At 36.1% G+C, this 15122-nt stretch overlaps 1 protein-coding gene and 1 pseudogene across 1 annotated transcript; one reads left to right on the top strand and one right to left on the bottom strand.

Moving 5' to 3' along the window:
• The first annotated feature begins 1526 nt into the window (after positions 1-1526).
• On the top strand, positions 1527-6535 carry LOC126617748 (uncharacterized; annotated as a pseudogene).
• Positions 6536-7839: 1304 nt separating this feature from the next.
• LOC126617747 (legumain) lies at positions 7840-13836 on the bottom strand. The gene is made up of 9 exons (XM_050285801.1): positions 13485-13836; positions 13193-13357; positions 9936-10092; positions 9449-9534; positions 9163-9362; positions 8882-8930; positions 8568-8777; positions 8238-8444; positions 7840-8156 (listed from the first exon to the last, which is right to left on the bottom strand). The coding sequence occupies exons 1-9, from the start codon at positions 13731-13733 to the stop codon at positions 7974-7976; spliced, it is 1506 nt and encodes a 501-aa protein (XP_050141758.1). The 5' UTR covers positions 13734-13836; the 3' UTR covers positions 7840-7973.
• Between the last annotated feature and the right edge of the window lie 1286 nt (positions 13837-15122).

Raw genomic sequence — 15122 nt, 5'->3', positions numbered from 1 at the left:
TGTATATTCTATCACTCTCTCACCCTTGGTTTATATGGAGGAGTTTGCTCAACAAAAAGAAAATAAAAGAAACTAGGAAATTGAAACTGCAATGCAGTGTCCAAATCCAAATGTAAAAAATAGAACTAGGAAATGGACACTGCATTACAATGTCTGAATCCAAATGTAAAAAATAGAGCAGGAAACAGACATTGCGCATTACAGTGTTTGAATCTAAATGTAAAAATCAAGAGTCACACGAGATTTGAGGTGTAGGAGATGTGTGAGTGATGGAAAAAACAAAACCATGAAACAGACATTATAACGCAGCATCTGAATCCAAAAGTAAAAAAACTAAACTAGGAAATGGACACTGCATTGCAGCGTTTGAATCTAAATGTAAAAGGGAACATGTAAGAGGCGTGTGAGTGATGGAGAAAACAAAACCAGTAAATGGACACTACAATGCAGTGTCTGAATCCAAATATAAAAAACAAAATTCGTATTGACTTATTGCAAAATATAAAACTATGAGAAATGGAGTATCAGCTGAAGTGGGTGTCAGCTACAGTGGCAGATTTTGTAATTTTTTGTTTATTTTAGGTGCATTTAAGTATTACTAGACATGATTGACATATTTATAATTAACATAAATATTGTTGATATATTGTTAATATTGTAACTTTTTATTGATTTTACACAAAATCACCCTATATTAATATGTATTATTCTATTTTTATTCTATATAAGTTAAAAAAATTTAAGTTTTATTTATTTATTTATCTTTATTATGAGAGTTTCTTATTATCATTAATCGGATAAATTCAAATCTACTAGTATAGGCAAAAAGACAGACTTTCAATTTTAGAGTCAATGACCTAACAAAGTTTTTTACTCTCTCTCATACAATCATATACATAAATGTTATCCTTTTACAAGTGAGATTAAAACATTATAAAACACATTAAAATATAAAAATATTAAAGTAATTTAAAAATACCAAACACATTAAAAAATTATAATAATTACTTTACAAGTGCAAAAAATGTGAAAACAATATGTAAATGCTCATGATCGCATTCTCTACGTTTTGAGATGGGTAAATTGTGACGACCCATCCCTACTTTTCACTGGAAATTCTTTTTCATTGATGTGTTTTGACGTTTTTACCCTTTTTGGTCAAAAGTGGAATTTGACGTGGACGTGGTTTCGGCTTTTAGTTTTTTTTTTCTAGGGCCGTAGTTATTTAGTACTCATCATTGCGAACACGTGAGTGCGAATTAGGCCAGAATCGGATTTGTAACGCGAAAGTTACGCTCCGTTAAAGTTGGTTAATTATAGGTATTTTTGTACACGCCCGTACAAATTATCAGTGTGAAACACTATAAGGAAACAAATTTGTGTACATTAAAAAAATTGTACATAATCTGAAATTCAAATCCTTTTCTTAAAAAGTGGGATTCAGTCCTCTTTCTTCACACAAACCACCAATTAACTTTCCCCAAAATCCTCCCCACCAATCAAGTCTTTTCTCTCTTTCTTTTTTCTGTCCACCCAATAAGAACCCTCCCTTTCCTCCCTCTCTTCTTCCTTTTCTCTCTGTAACCCGAGACCTCTCTCTCATTCACCGCAACATACACACATGCACACCGAACCACCATTATCGTGACCTCCACCACCGTGGTTCATTCTCCGGTGGCCTCATTACCCTCGAGTCCCCTCTATCTCGAAACAAAACCTGGCAGAGGTCCCTCCTCTTTTTTCTTTCCATGCATCATGGAACCACCATTGTTCCCGAAGCTTTTCCGACGAGTTCTTGTCGTTCATGGCTTAGGTAAGCCTCGGGAAACCTTAAGAATCTTCATTTCATTCTTTTGGGTTGATATTAATCTCGTGTACATATTTTGAACAAACGTTTTAGCACACGAAACTCGAAGGGGGGAGATTGCTCAATTTTCTAGCCAAGGAACCGTGACCATTTGGTCACTTTCAGCTCATTTTTTCGACCAACCTCGACCACAACTGGACTCCTAATAGGTATAAACTTGTTCTCTATATTCCTAAATTCAAAATGACTTTTGAATCACTAAGTTTGGTTAGCTATCGAGTTAGAAATCAACTTAGGACAATACGTTCTTATCTTTAAATTGGTTTTTGTAGCATTGAATTTGGTTGAGAATCGAGCTCGATATGAGCTCAGGAAGTTGAACCTTCACCCTGTAAAACATAGGAGCCCGTGAAGAAGGCGAGTATGTTTGTACTCGTGACGCGTAGGTAGCTCCCCTATGCTCGGCGCGTGGGCGCGTGGCTACCTGTGCACCCACTTGTGGCGGCGCTTGGGCACGTGGCTACCTGTGCACCCACTTGTGGCAGCGCATGACAGTGCGTCCAGCCTCTAGCTGGCATGTGGTCGACGTGTGTGGGTCCATGGCGTCGAGTAGATCATTTTCGTATGTTTAAACCCTATGTTTGAGCAAACTACGAACGTTTTATTTAAGTTTCCATTTATGTGTTATTAAACTAAGTTAATTAGTAATTTCACATATACGGGAAACGTATCCCGAGGGTGTACGGGATTAAGCAAGGTTCGGAGGCTTCATTTCGACTGCATATCTGTGAGTGGGTCATTTCTTTTTACAAGTATACACAAACTTACTAGTTTCCAGTTATACTTTGAAAAGAATTTACCACGTATGCCTTGCTTAGAATAAATTACATGAAGTGGCGAAATGACTGAATTTAGGAAATTATTATGAACCCTATAGGTTCACAGGTATGCGTGAGATACCATGATTATATTTTACAGCTATGATTAATTAATGTTACAAGACTTGTTGTGTTGTTGTGAAATGCTAAAATAATCCTACGAGATGTGCAGGTAAGTTACTTTGTTGACTACAATTATTGAATTGTTATGGCATGATTATATTTATGTTATCTGCTCATCATTGTTGCACCCTAGTGTTAGTACTCGCCCAGGTGCCAGACCTATCATACAAATTGCATTAGGCAATTCCGACTCGTATGTGATCGCACTTCGCTGCCACCCTTCATGTGATCGTAGTACTAGAGCGCATTGATTACACTCAGTCATGTTCGTTTCAGAGATTATCTGTACGAACTCGTTTGTCAACATAGGTTGATGAGCATTCGTTATGTTGTGTTTACTACTTCAAGATTATGTGATTTCAGTCACCTTGTGCTTACCTTGATAGCTATACTTTATTGATTTTCTTAAGATTTTGCAAGTTACGGTAATTAGTTTCTTATTATACGTAGTACGTATATTTTTGGAAACTATACTTGGTTTTACAGCGAGAGGTTATATTGTTTTTGAAAAAGTTTTTACAAAACATTATTTTCTGACCCACTCAACTTTGTTTTTCGCTCCTCCAGGTTTAATAGCTGTGCTTAAGTGTAAACGAGGACTCTGGCAAATCTCAGGAGATGGTTACCTTCAGTGGTATAACTCTCATCCTATTTACTATATTGTCTTATGCTCTGACATCATATGTGAAATGGGTTCAATCCTACTCACCAGTGCACTCTTTTGATTAGGCACTTTTAGGTTTAAATTTATTCATATTCTTCTTCCACTACACTGCACTTTATGGCTTCGTCACTCTCCAGGTGTCGGTCACCACAACTCAATTCAGAGTCCAAGTAGACATTCCGTGTCGGGGTGTGTCATAAATTGTCGTTTGAATTTTTAAAACCCTACAAACCCTCATTAATAGGAATTTTAGGGGATTTCAAAATAAATAAAAATTCACAATAATTACAAGTGTGAAAAATGTGAAAGAATATATAAAAGCTCGTGTAAATCCTCCACGCATATAGGATGGTTACATCATCATTTAGATTCTTTAAAACCATCTAAACCCTGATGAATAATGTTTTTTTTAGTGCAAAATTAATAAAATTCATAATAACTATTGTAGAAGTGTGACAAAAGTAAGAAAGTTGAATGGTTCAGATCGATTGTCGTTTACGCTTTACTCTTCTCAGATTTGTTTTCCAGATTTTCATTTTGACAACATGACCTTTTAACGAATATAGATAAATGAACGGTTTGGATTTTTGATATCACGTTCCGATATTTACGGTTAACTGAAATATAAGTTGATATTTGTATAGTTTCTAGAGATTTATAAACTCCCAGCAATATTTTCACTAACAGTAAAACTCTAAACGTAATATCAACAATGGAAATTGTTCATCTTCATGCACCTTCTAAAAGATAATGTTTGAAAGGAAAACAAAATTTGAAAAAAATAATTTTTTTTGAAGAGAAGAATGGAGCGTAAATGTAAATGACAATCAACGGTTAAATTTTGATCTATTGTTTATGTGATTATAGTGGCGAATGTCAAAGTTGAACCCTTCATGAGCGTAAATGTGAATGATAATCAACGGTTAAATTTTGATCTATAGTTTATGTGATTAAAGTGGCGAATGTCAAAGTTGAGCCATTCATGAATGTTGTAAAGCTTGTCATTACAAGCATATATATATTTACACTCAACTTTGACATTCGCCACTATAATCACATAAACTATATATATATATATATATATATATATATATATATATATATATATATATATATATATTCACACTTCTACATTAATTAATATTTATGTGATACTTGAAAAAGAAATATAATTTTATGTTTTGAAGTAATATTTATCTGACAGTGTGGTATGAATATACGAATTTAGTATTATGTTTTTCATTTAATTATTTGTTTGTTTAAATTAGCAAGTCAGATTACCTATTAATATTAGCGGGTTGGATTGGGTCGGGTCATATTACACGTTCCTTTTAACAGGTGTTACACAACATGACCCATTAACGTATCGGGTATGACACGAAAACGACATAAACATGGAAAATATTAGTATTTTGGTTTATTTGAATGTTTGGTTTTCTGGGCTTAGCCCGTTAGCATTAGGGTTTCAGTTTCTTACCTTTTAGGATTAGGGTTAGTTTATTATAAATAGCATGCTTGTTATTCAGTCGAGAACAAGTTAGTCACAATGTAACTTAGGGTTATGTAGTCGTTTCGGTATTTTCGTTTGTTTAATAATATTCTTATTAGCTTGTAGTCTTGGTTATAGCACACTCTGATATTCAACTTGGTATTAGAGTAGATTCAAGGTTTAGTAAGCAGAAAAACCAACAATAAAAAACTGAATTTGGAGTTGTAGTCACCGCTTGTGGCCAAACCAGTCGAGTCCACGCACCAGATTCTGCCTCAACAACCTGTGTCATCTCACCAGTTGTAACCCAATCCAGAAGCTGATATGTTGTTGCATGCCTGCACAAACCCGATCACTCATCGCTGCACCAGAATCCCACCACCATCACATAATGTCGTCATCATGCCGCTGCAACTAAAAGTCACACCCATCAAACTATTTGCAACTACTGTTGGTAATTCTTGTCTTTGTTGTTTGTTGTTGTTTTTTTTTATCTGACAATTGTATTGGAGTTCCGATGCACTCGAGTGCTTGGAATTGTGACCACTCGAGTGATAGTGTTTGTGTTTGTTCATTGCTACAATTGAGATATGGAACTCGTCCGTTTAGTGACGGGTTCTTTCCATACTCTCAACACTAGCCAGTCTAAATCAGGATCAGTTTGCCAACCAGAATCAGATTGCCAGTAAGAATCAATTTGCCAATCCAGTCAAGTCAAGTTTGCCAGTTTGTCAGTCAAGTTAAGTTAAGTCAAGTCAAGTCCAGTCAAGTTGCATGCCGGTCCACCTAATGGAGATGCGAACTTGCAAACCCATGTCGTATACTGCCATGAGTTTGACGAGGGGTGTTGGAAAATATTAGTATTTTAGTTTATTTGTATGTTTGGTTTTTTGGGCATAGCTCGTTAGCATTAGGGTTTCAGTCTCTTACCTTTTGGGATTGGGATTAGTTTATTATAAATAGCATGCTTGTTATTCAGTTGAGAACAAGTTAGTCACAATGTAGCCTAGGGTTATGTATTTGTTTCGGCATTTTGGTTTGTTTAATAATATTCTTATTAGTATTAGTTTGTAGTCTTGGTTATGGCACACTCTGATATTCAACTAACACGACACGAATACCAAGTCTAGCATTTCTTCAATTCGTAAAACAAATTGCAACAAACAAAACAACTCCAAAGCAAGGTCAAATTGCAGAAAGAGACGTCATGCAAGCTACGACATATTCGACTCGTAACAATGATTACGAGTAGAGCAGGTTGATGCAGGCAGCAGCGGCTGCTGAACAACGCAACAACAAACGGAATTGCAGGTTTCCATTCAGGTTTAGAGGAACCAGAGGGACATATTCTCGTTCTGAGGGTTAATTTCCAACAATCGAAGGTGCGGTAGCACTTTCTTGCACCTCTATGGCTTTGCCATTGTAAATTATTAGAGGCATTTAATAATCATTCTATTTTTAGTTTTTACTTTTTAGAAAACTGAAAACTGAAATCTTCATTAATAATTAGTTTTATTTTTCATAAAATAGCTTTTTGGTTTTCATTTTCCATAAAGTAATTTTTTTTCCCTATTCGTAAGGGGAGGAAATAGAGTTTGAAACTATATATTATAATAACTTACGGAAGAGGAGGAGTTTTTAACTCAAGATGCATAGATAAAAACCTAACACCTATCCATTTGGATATTAATTCACACGCAATTTGTTAATGTAGTTACCAAACAAGATTTCAGTTAAAAAAAAAGTAAAAACAAAATGGTTATTATGACCCAGAATCTGTTTTTTACTCACAACTAATCACATACTTTGTATCCCACAACAATGACCAAGCATTATTTCTCAATATTTGAAATAGTTCAAGAAAATCCACAGCCTTAAGGTAAGATGGTATTTTCATGTAAATAGGGGCAAGAAAGTTCTATGTAAAAAATGGCGGTTTCTAACCAAAGAGAAATATCCATAGAGCCAAAAAATTACCATACCAAGAAAATGAAATTGAGGAAATTTGGAAAAATAACCAAAATTTGGACTTCAAATAGAATTATAGTTATCCTTTGAGATTTATGATAATTATAACCAAAAGTTGATAACCCTCTTACGGGGCAAACACAAAACGAGGAGAGGAAATCATGTCCAGAAAACTAGGATACCCATGATGTTCAATCCTTTGTTCGGGACATTCTGCCTCGAAAACAAGAGCAAGATGTCTAGATAAACAAATTAACCCTCCCCACCATCTTAACCAGATAACAAGTTTTGTTTATCATGCAATCAAACTGAGAAAATCCTTGTGTTTGAGCTTTTTAGGATCTGTATTCAAACACTCTCCTTATCTCTTAATTTCTATTTAAAAGGTATATTAGTATTTTTGTATCAATGTTTTGTTATAATTATCATAAACTTAAAATTGTGGCTATAATCCTACATGAGGTCTAAATTTTGGTTATTTTTCCAAATTTCCCCATGAAATTTGCACTGCTTTTCCTCAAGATGCAAGTTGGGTAATGGTCCTTTCGCCCCCACACTAATTGTTGTTGAAGATCTAAAATTAGATCCTACCCTTGACGGTGAACGTTTGGTTCCCTCAAAATTCCTTAACAAAAGGATATTACACAGAACAAAAAATGGAACCCCTACGGGATGAGAAGGTAAGGAGAAAGCAACGTAGGAGTGCCACAAATCCGAGGCAACTCAACCTCTGATACGATTCTAGTTGTTTCGATTCCTTCACCAAATGGAAATAAACCTATAGAATTGTTCTCAGATGCGGATCCGGCATCGCTACATTCGTGCGTTCTGAGAAAATTAGAATCTCAACTTAGCCACCATATCATTACTATTTGATCCACATCTCTTCTTGTACCCACTACACACAAAATTAAAACATAATATTCTTGCAATACATAATATCCTTACAGTTCTAGACTTAGATTCTACATTTAGCAACAAGCATATTGACACTATTATGATAGCATGAGTGTGACATCTTTATGATTTGCATATTTTCAACGTTCAGGCACTATAGCCTTTGTTGGAAGGATGCAATTGGCCAACTTCATGCCCGTTGCAGGCGGCAGAACAAGCTTCCGCCATTTCGGCTTCAGATACTCCGCTGTTGCAGATGTTGGCAAATGCGCGCATATGTTTCATGCCATACTGAGTCAATGACCCGCAGTGTGTTTCGAACACACGAACCTGTAATTCAAAATTTAACCTTGGAATTAAATCTTGAAACTGTACAATTGAATAATCAAAAGGGTTAGGGTAAGTCATTACCATAGATTTTAAGCATCCCCAATCGTCCACAAGGGGTTGACCAAGAGCTCTCACAGAATTGAGTGTAGAGGGACCTTTTCCGGGTCCATAGAGAAATGTTCCAATGAACTGAATGCTTGCATCCAAGTGAGTCCTATGCCTCATTGTTTCTTTGATCTCATTGAGGATTTCTCTACTTTTTCCAGATCCATGTTCTGATCTTTTGTACTGTAAAACACAAGTAAATATTGAACGGTAACCTCACCGTAAATCTAAATGTAGAACAATTTTTTTTTTGTACTTTTACTTGTATATGTGATAGTGGAAAAGAGATTGTGGGAAGAAGCTCACCATTTGCCACATGTAGAAAATCTCTGCATCTCTCTGGTTGACAACTTCCATAGGCTTTTCTAATTGGCCGTTGTTAGGAGGCAAGTTCACAGAGGCAGGATCAAAACCTAGGTACAAATACAGCTTTTCTTGTGTAATGTTTTTGCTCCCGTATTCCATCACATGCGATCCCACATCGTAATTGTTTGAATTGGAGGTCCGTTGCTTTACCTGCAACAACTCACGCATGCATATTGGAATTCAATTTAATTTAATGGTTGGCTTGTACATTAGGTCCAGAATCAAGAAGTTGAGTTCAGATATTGTAAGCTCACCACCAGATACTGTTGTTCAATTGTTTCTTTCTTCAGATTGTGCCTCTCGCTGAATGTTAAAGAAAAAGGAGATTTAATAAAATAGACTTATACAAGGTCATATAGAAGTTACAAATCTTGCGTACTTTGTTCAACATATGCTCCAAACAATACACACCATACCATGTACATATGTTTGTTTTTATTTTTCGAATAACTTATAGTCAAATTAGTTTCTTAATTATTTTGAAATTTGACATTACAGATTTATTTCTCATCTTCGAAAGACCAAGAATGCATACCTATCTTCCATCCAAGAAACACTGTACAAGTCCCCCAAGCAAGTGATATATTCAGGTGGTGGTGGGGGGTCCATCCCAGGACAGTAAGTTCCAAAGCTGTTCTCTTGTGCATTTGATGCTGTAGTCACATAAATGTTAAGGTCTTTTGGCATAATGCCTTCGAATATGCTCCCACTCTCACAAGCTTCTATATATATAACCTGCACATAATGCAATTGTGCTCATGCGCTTAACCATCTTAACCTTGAATACCAAAGGAAGTGAGAATAGAAAATGATCTACTTACCATCTCTTTATAGCTCCCCGATGCATGTTTCTTCTTCAAAACCTCAATAAAATCCATGGCATAAAGGAAGGGCATGTTTGGCATCCCTACAATCAGATTGTAAATTGGTGAGTCCTTACTCTCATTTTACAGCTTTTCTCAAGTGAGCAGTAAGGTTGGCAAGATGACGGCAACATCTCCTCTCAAATGGATTCCAACTTCAGATCACATGAATTAATATGCTACGCAACAAACCTAACTTTATTCCTCTTGCAAGCCAAAACAAGAAAATAAGACTAGATCTAACCCTATACTATATATGCGTATGAAACAACCCATGATCATGAAGTAGTGTTCACAATAATGATACAATATAAGCTGAGTTAGCACAAGTGGTGAGCTACGGTGGGAGGTTGGGAAGTGTTCGATCTCTCCTATGTAATATATATGTAACCAAAAAAATAAAACAATGGTACCGTAGATGTCAAAGAAGAGGTAGTGAACTCACCAAGGACACCAGGACCCCCATGATCTGAGTAGTATAAAAAGATCCTATCATTAGGTTTGCTGTCCACAACCTTCCCACTGCCGCCCTTCACGGCCTTTTTGTCCCCAAGGAGGACTGCATACAGATTCGCTGCGGTTACTTGCTCACCAGTGTAATCCTAAAGCAGTTGAACCAAAATAAATTATTCACAAACATATGGAATTCGAAGTAGAAGCTCAACTATTACCAATTAAGTGACTGACTATAACCACAATAATATGCAAACTACATTTGTTAATGCACGCAATCTTCTAAATTAAGACTTATGTTAAAATGCAAAAAGGTCGTGGTTCTCAAGTAGCTTTAACACTAGAATTGCACAAAATTCTTCTGCGTGAAGTACTGAGATTTGTTCCCAGTAGAATCTCTGTACAGCGTACGCTGACAACTGTTCTATAATTGAAGAGTGTTGTTATTCCCACTCCAGTTTCTTATTTGCCCACCCACTTTTAATAAAATTTCTAATTACAAGTTTGCTCATTTGTAAAATAACAGATACAGACTTTAAAAGATAACCCATTGTCTTTTTTTTTTTTTATCAAACAATAAATTATGTTAGATTAGTCATCGACAAGGTTTGTACCCATGCCGTCATGCAAAAGCTCAATACATTTCCACCGCTGTGTGGTAAAGGACCACTTGCAAAGACAACCTTCTGTTCACAAACGATTTATCTTTCCTTAAGCCCTAACTCAGCCGATAAAATCCCAGTGCGACTCAACTTGAAATTGTTCTGGTTCCACACTATTTTCTACGTTTACTGCAAATTAATTCTCATAAAAATTGCAAAGAAGAAGACAAACCCAAAAACCAAGCAACCAGAGTATGCTTCTTCTCCACTTTCTGCAGCCACTCTCTGGTTCAAGTTTAATGATTTTGTTTTGGTTGGATATTTCAACAATGGATATCAGAATGAATTGACATGTAATGTGGACTTACTGCATATGTACAGGTGCTGATATTTAAATACACAATTGTGGAAGAACCAAGGAAGGATAATCTTCTATAAAGGGTTTTGAGTTCGATCAGTAGAAAAAAATGGTGCAAAGTCTGTCACTGAGTGCTCTAAAATTATTTCTCCACTGGTGCAATAATTTTAAAGACAAGCGGCGGAGCAAGAGTGCTAATGAGGATACTTTAGGAATAAAAGTAGGTGGGAAAATAGCATTTTAATTTTTTAACTTTTTATGATGGGTGGAATTATAATGTGGGTGGATAAATAAGATAATGGAGTGGGTCTAGTAGCTCTCAAAAATTAGGCCTTGGGCTCTTTAGTAAATACCTTGTTTAAGAACCATCTTGGTGTTTTAGGCTATTTTCTGTTACTTTAGCTTGGGACTCATGCTTCACCAAAAAACGCAAAACTATACAAAAATACAAGACACGTTTGTAATCACGAGAGTATAATTTTTCTTTTTTCAACCCAAAGATTTTGGGGATTGGAGATTAGTTAACTTAAACCCAAAAATTCAATAAGGGTAATAACTCAGAAAATACTCTTCAAATTACCAATTATTTTGTCAAACTTCCGAATTTAGTTTATGAATGCAAAGGGCCACCATAAATAAAATTGAATCATGAAAACATTTAGAAAAAAACAAAGTAGAATATAAAGGGTAAAATGATAATTTTCTTCGAAGTGCCAAACAACTCCCTTTCTCAGGGTTAAAAAATCCCCTTCTCAAGCATCCACAAAGCATTCAAAAAGCAAAGCTTAAATTACACAAGAAACATAGGTCACACATTAATAGGGATGCTGCAATACCACCTTGTTTTCTTGCACTAATAGTCTTCTCCTACAATAGAACCATTAGTGCAAAAATGTGAACGAGACTAAATGGCAAAAAACAACTTGCAACTCCAGTGATTAAGAACATCCTGGAAAAGGACTTTGATAGATCTTATTCCACATGATATTAAATTATTGTGCCAAGACGCCACCATGGCGACCTGATCCTCTCCTACTCTTATGGTTGTATTGTATAAAGAACAAAGAAAGGAAGGGAAGAAAGTAAGAGAAGCGAAACCCTGTACACACAACTAACATGACAAATATATAATCTAATTTATCATAGATGTATAGATCTTTGTTTTCCAAACAAAATGAAAGAATGTTCTTAGCAGCATTTTGGAGTTGCTTTAAAGAAAGGGTGATGCTATATGCACACCTCTTTTACTTGACATTCACACCCTTCTCAATTTCCTGTCATTGGATCGAATAAATTGAAGAAGATCAAATGACAAAAATTAACAAGGGGTATGTGGGAGGTAAACATTAGTGTGTAGATAGCACCACCCAAAAGAAAAAGACTGTTTTGGGTTAAAAAGGACGAGTTTGATTCCATCTTATCTGATTAAAGTGTTTTTTTTTTTTTTTGGTGTGTGTGTGCTTGAGATATGCAAAAAGTATATGGAGAAAAAGAGTAGAGGGATGGTGATCGGGATGAGAAACAAATAAAGGATGATTGAAAACGAAATCTTGAAAGTGAAAAACTAATCCTTCCCCGCTCTTCATTTCTCATTTGAGTCATTTCCCCATATCTTAAGCACAAAAATTGAAACACTGCCTAAGTAATAAAATGGTTATCAAAAGCTCCCTAGAAGGTTGTTAAAACCAAAATGTCAAACATGAAACACTGCCGCATACTGCTTTTTAAGCTCAGCCCGCAGGAATCCCCTTTAAACCATGGAATATGTTAGGCTTTTATCTTTTTCTTTTTTGGTTCGGCATCTGCAAAATTTGATTTGTATATGCACGATAGACTTGTTAATATTCTTTTATCTTCTGAAAGAACTTCAAATCCTTTTAATTGGTTTAAGAATAAAGAAATACTAAAAGAAAAGCATAAGTAGGGCCAAATGAAAATTTGAATGTCCTCATCTTAATCTTGTATTAGCTTTTGATTTGTCCTTACCAATCTACTAGCTCACCACTCCGTGGTTAGAAAAAAACCTAAGCTCCCCTACCCACTGTTAATTACTTACAAAATCAATGAACGGTTCAAAATTAAGAAAGCATATTAAAAAAAATCTATCCATATCCATGTCACACCAAAGTATACAGTATTAAATGTAGAATTCACACACTATATTAGATATATATATATATATATATATATATATATATATATATATATATATATATATATATATATGATCTATCTGCATATACAAATAGTTATCTATTGATTTCAAAAAATAAAAAATAAAAATTGTACCTTAGGCACGCCGGCATAAACATCACCACCCTGAGGATGGTTGATGATAACTCCCGGCCTCGGATTCATTAAGTGCTTGGCTATGTCGTCGTACATAAATACCACTATGTTCTCCTCCTTAAGCCCACCTTTTTTCAGTAACTGATATGCGTGGCAAATATCCGCCTGAATATACATGATAATATTAAAGTGTAAGTCCCCAAGAACAAAGAAATTGTTATATTTACAAATTAAAAAATTAAAAAAAAATATGAAATAAACTTCCCTTGGTTATCACAAATGTTATATTTACCTGATGCCTGTAGTTTCCATACCCGTTTGAACCGGCTACAAGAACCGCCCATCTTGTACCCGGTTCTTTGTGATGAACATCTTCCGGTTTATCTTTCTCGGATGGCAACCGGATTCCAGAGTCCCACCGCTCCAACCGGGCGGCTCGGCCTCCACCTATAGCTTGGATGAGCAGTACAAACAAAAACAACGATATCCACGACACAGTATAGTTACTAATCATCAACTTGGACTGATGTTGGACCGCCATGAAGGGTGGAGAACCGGTTCAACAAAACCGACGGTGCTAGTTTTAGTTAAGACACGGTGGAGGAAGAGGAGGAGAAAAGAGAGCAGCGGGGCAAGGGAGAGGTTGGTGAGTATATAAAGTGAAGGGGGACTAGCGGTGCGGTGTGGTGCCATGCAAACCATGACAAGGATTTGACACGTGGCGGAAGATTAATGAGTTGGTGGGTCCAGCGTGACTGGGAAGGGACAAGTGTGATCTACGTTTGATGTTTAGAGTGGGTGACTGGCGGTAGTTAAGATATTTTGGCTTTTTACTCATAATTAGACTTTACATTCGTGTTGTGTTTTTCATGTTCGTGTAATTTTCATGTCATACCCGATAACTTAACAGATCATGTCGTGTAATACCCATAAAAGTAAATGGGTATTATGACCTAACCCGAAATCAACTCGTTAATATTATCAAGTAATATGACTCAACCCGTTACCTATTAAGAAAAATATATTTTAAATCAATAAAAATGAAAATGAAAAACATAAGGGTAAATTACATAATACCCCTCAGGTTTGAGATATATTACAACCTCATACAACATCTTTAAAACATTTCACTTTTATACCTCACGTACTATTTTATTTCAAATTAATACATCCATTACATTTTTCATCCATTAATCTGTTAAGAACTGACATGGCTACCACATTTGTGTCACGTGACTGCCAAATGTGTGCCACATGGCAAAAAAATAATCTTTTATTTTTTTTAAAGACCTAAATCTTCTAAATAAAAAAAATAAAAAACCAAAAACAAAAGCTAAAACACACCTCCCCGCAACCTCTAAACCCAAAAACCTTATCCCTCCACGACCCACGCAGATGCACCTCCCTCCCCCTCCTCATCCTCCTCTCCTCACCTCTTCTCCCCCATCTTCATCTTCTTTCCCCTGCAACCTAGAAAAAAAATAAAAAATAAAAAATAAAACCCTTCAATTTGTCTTCCCCCCTCCTCCTCCCCTCTCTTTTCCCCCATCTTCATATTCTTCCCCTGACTCCCCTACCTTCAACCTAAGAAAAAAAAAAAAAAAAAAAACCCAGATCCTGTCTACGCCGCCATCGCCAGGTTCGTGAGTTGAAAATAGGAGGAATGGGCGTGGATTTAAGGAGTGGGGTGTGTAGAGGAGGGAAGAGGGTGGGTGCAGGGGGAAAAGGGGTGGGGGTGAAGAGGAGAAAGGGCTCGGGAAAGGTGGGGGTGGGGTGGGATGGGAGGGGTTTTTGGATGGGAGGGGAGGTGACAAGAGTGGAAGAGAGGGAGGTGGGCTTGGGAGGGAGAAGAGGGGTAGGGAGAGGTTGCGGGGGTAGGTTCTACGTTTTCTAAGTTTTTTATTTTTTATTTTTTAGAAGATTTAGGTTT

Source organism: Malus sylvestris, chromosome 4 (genome assembly GCF_916048215.2).
Source record: "Malus sylvestris chromosome 4, drMalSylv7.2, whole genome shotgun sequence".
Taxonomy (NCBI): domain Eukaryota; kingdom Viridiplantae; phylum Streptophyta; class Magnoliopsida; order Rosales; family Rosaceae; genus Malus; species Malus sylvestris.
The sequence above is the reverse complement of the archived record's forward strand: the minus strand, read 5'-3'. Positions and strand labels throughout refer to the sequence as shown.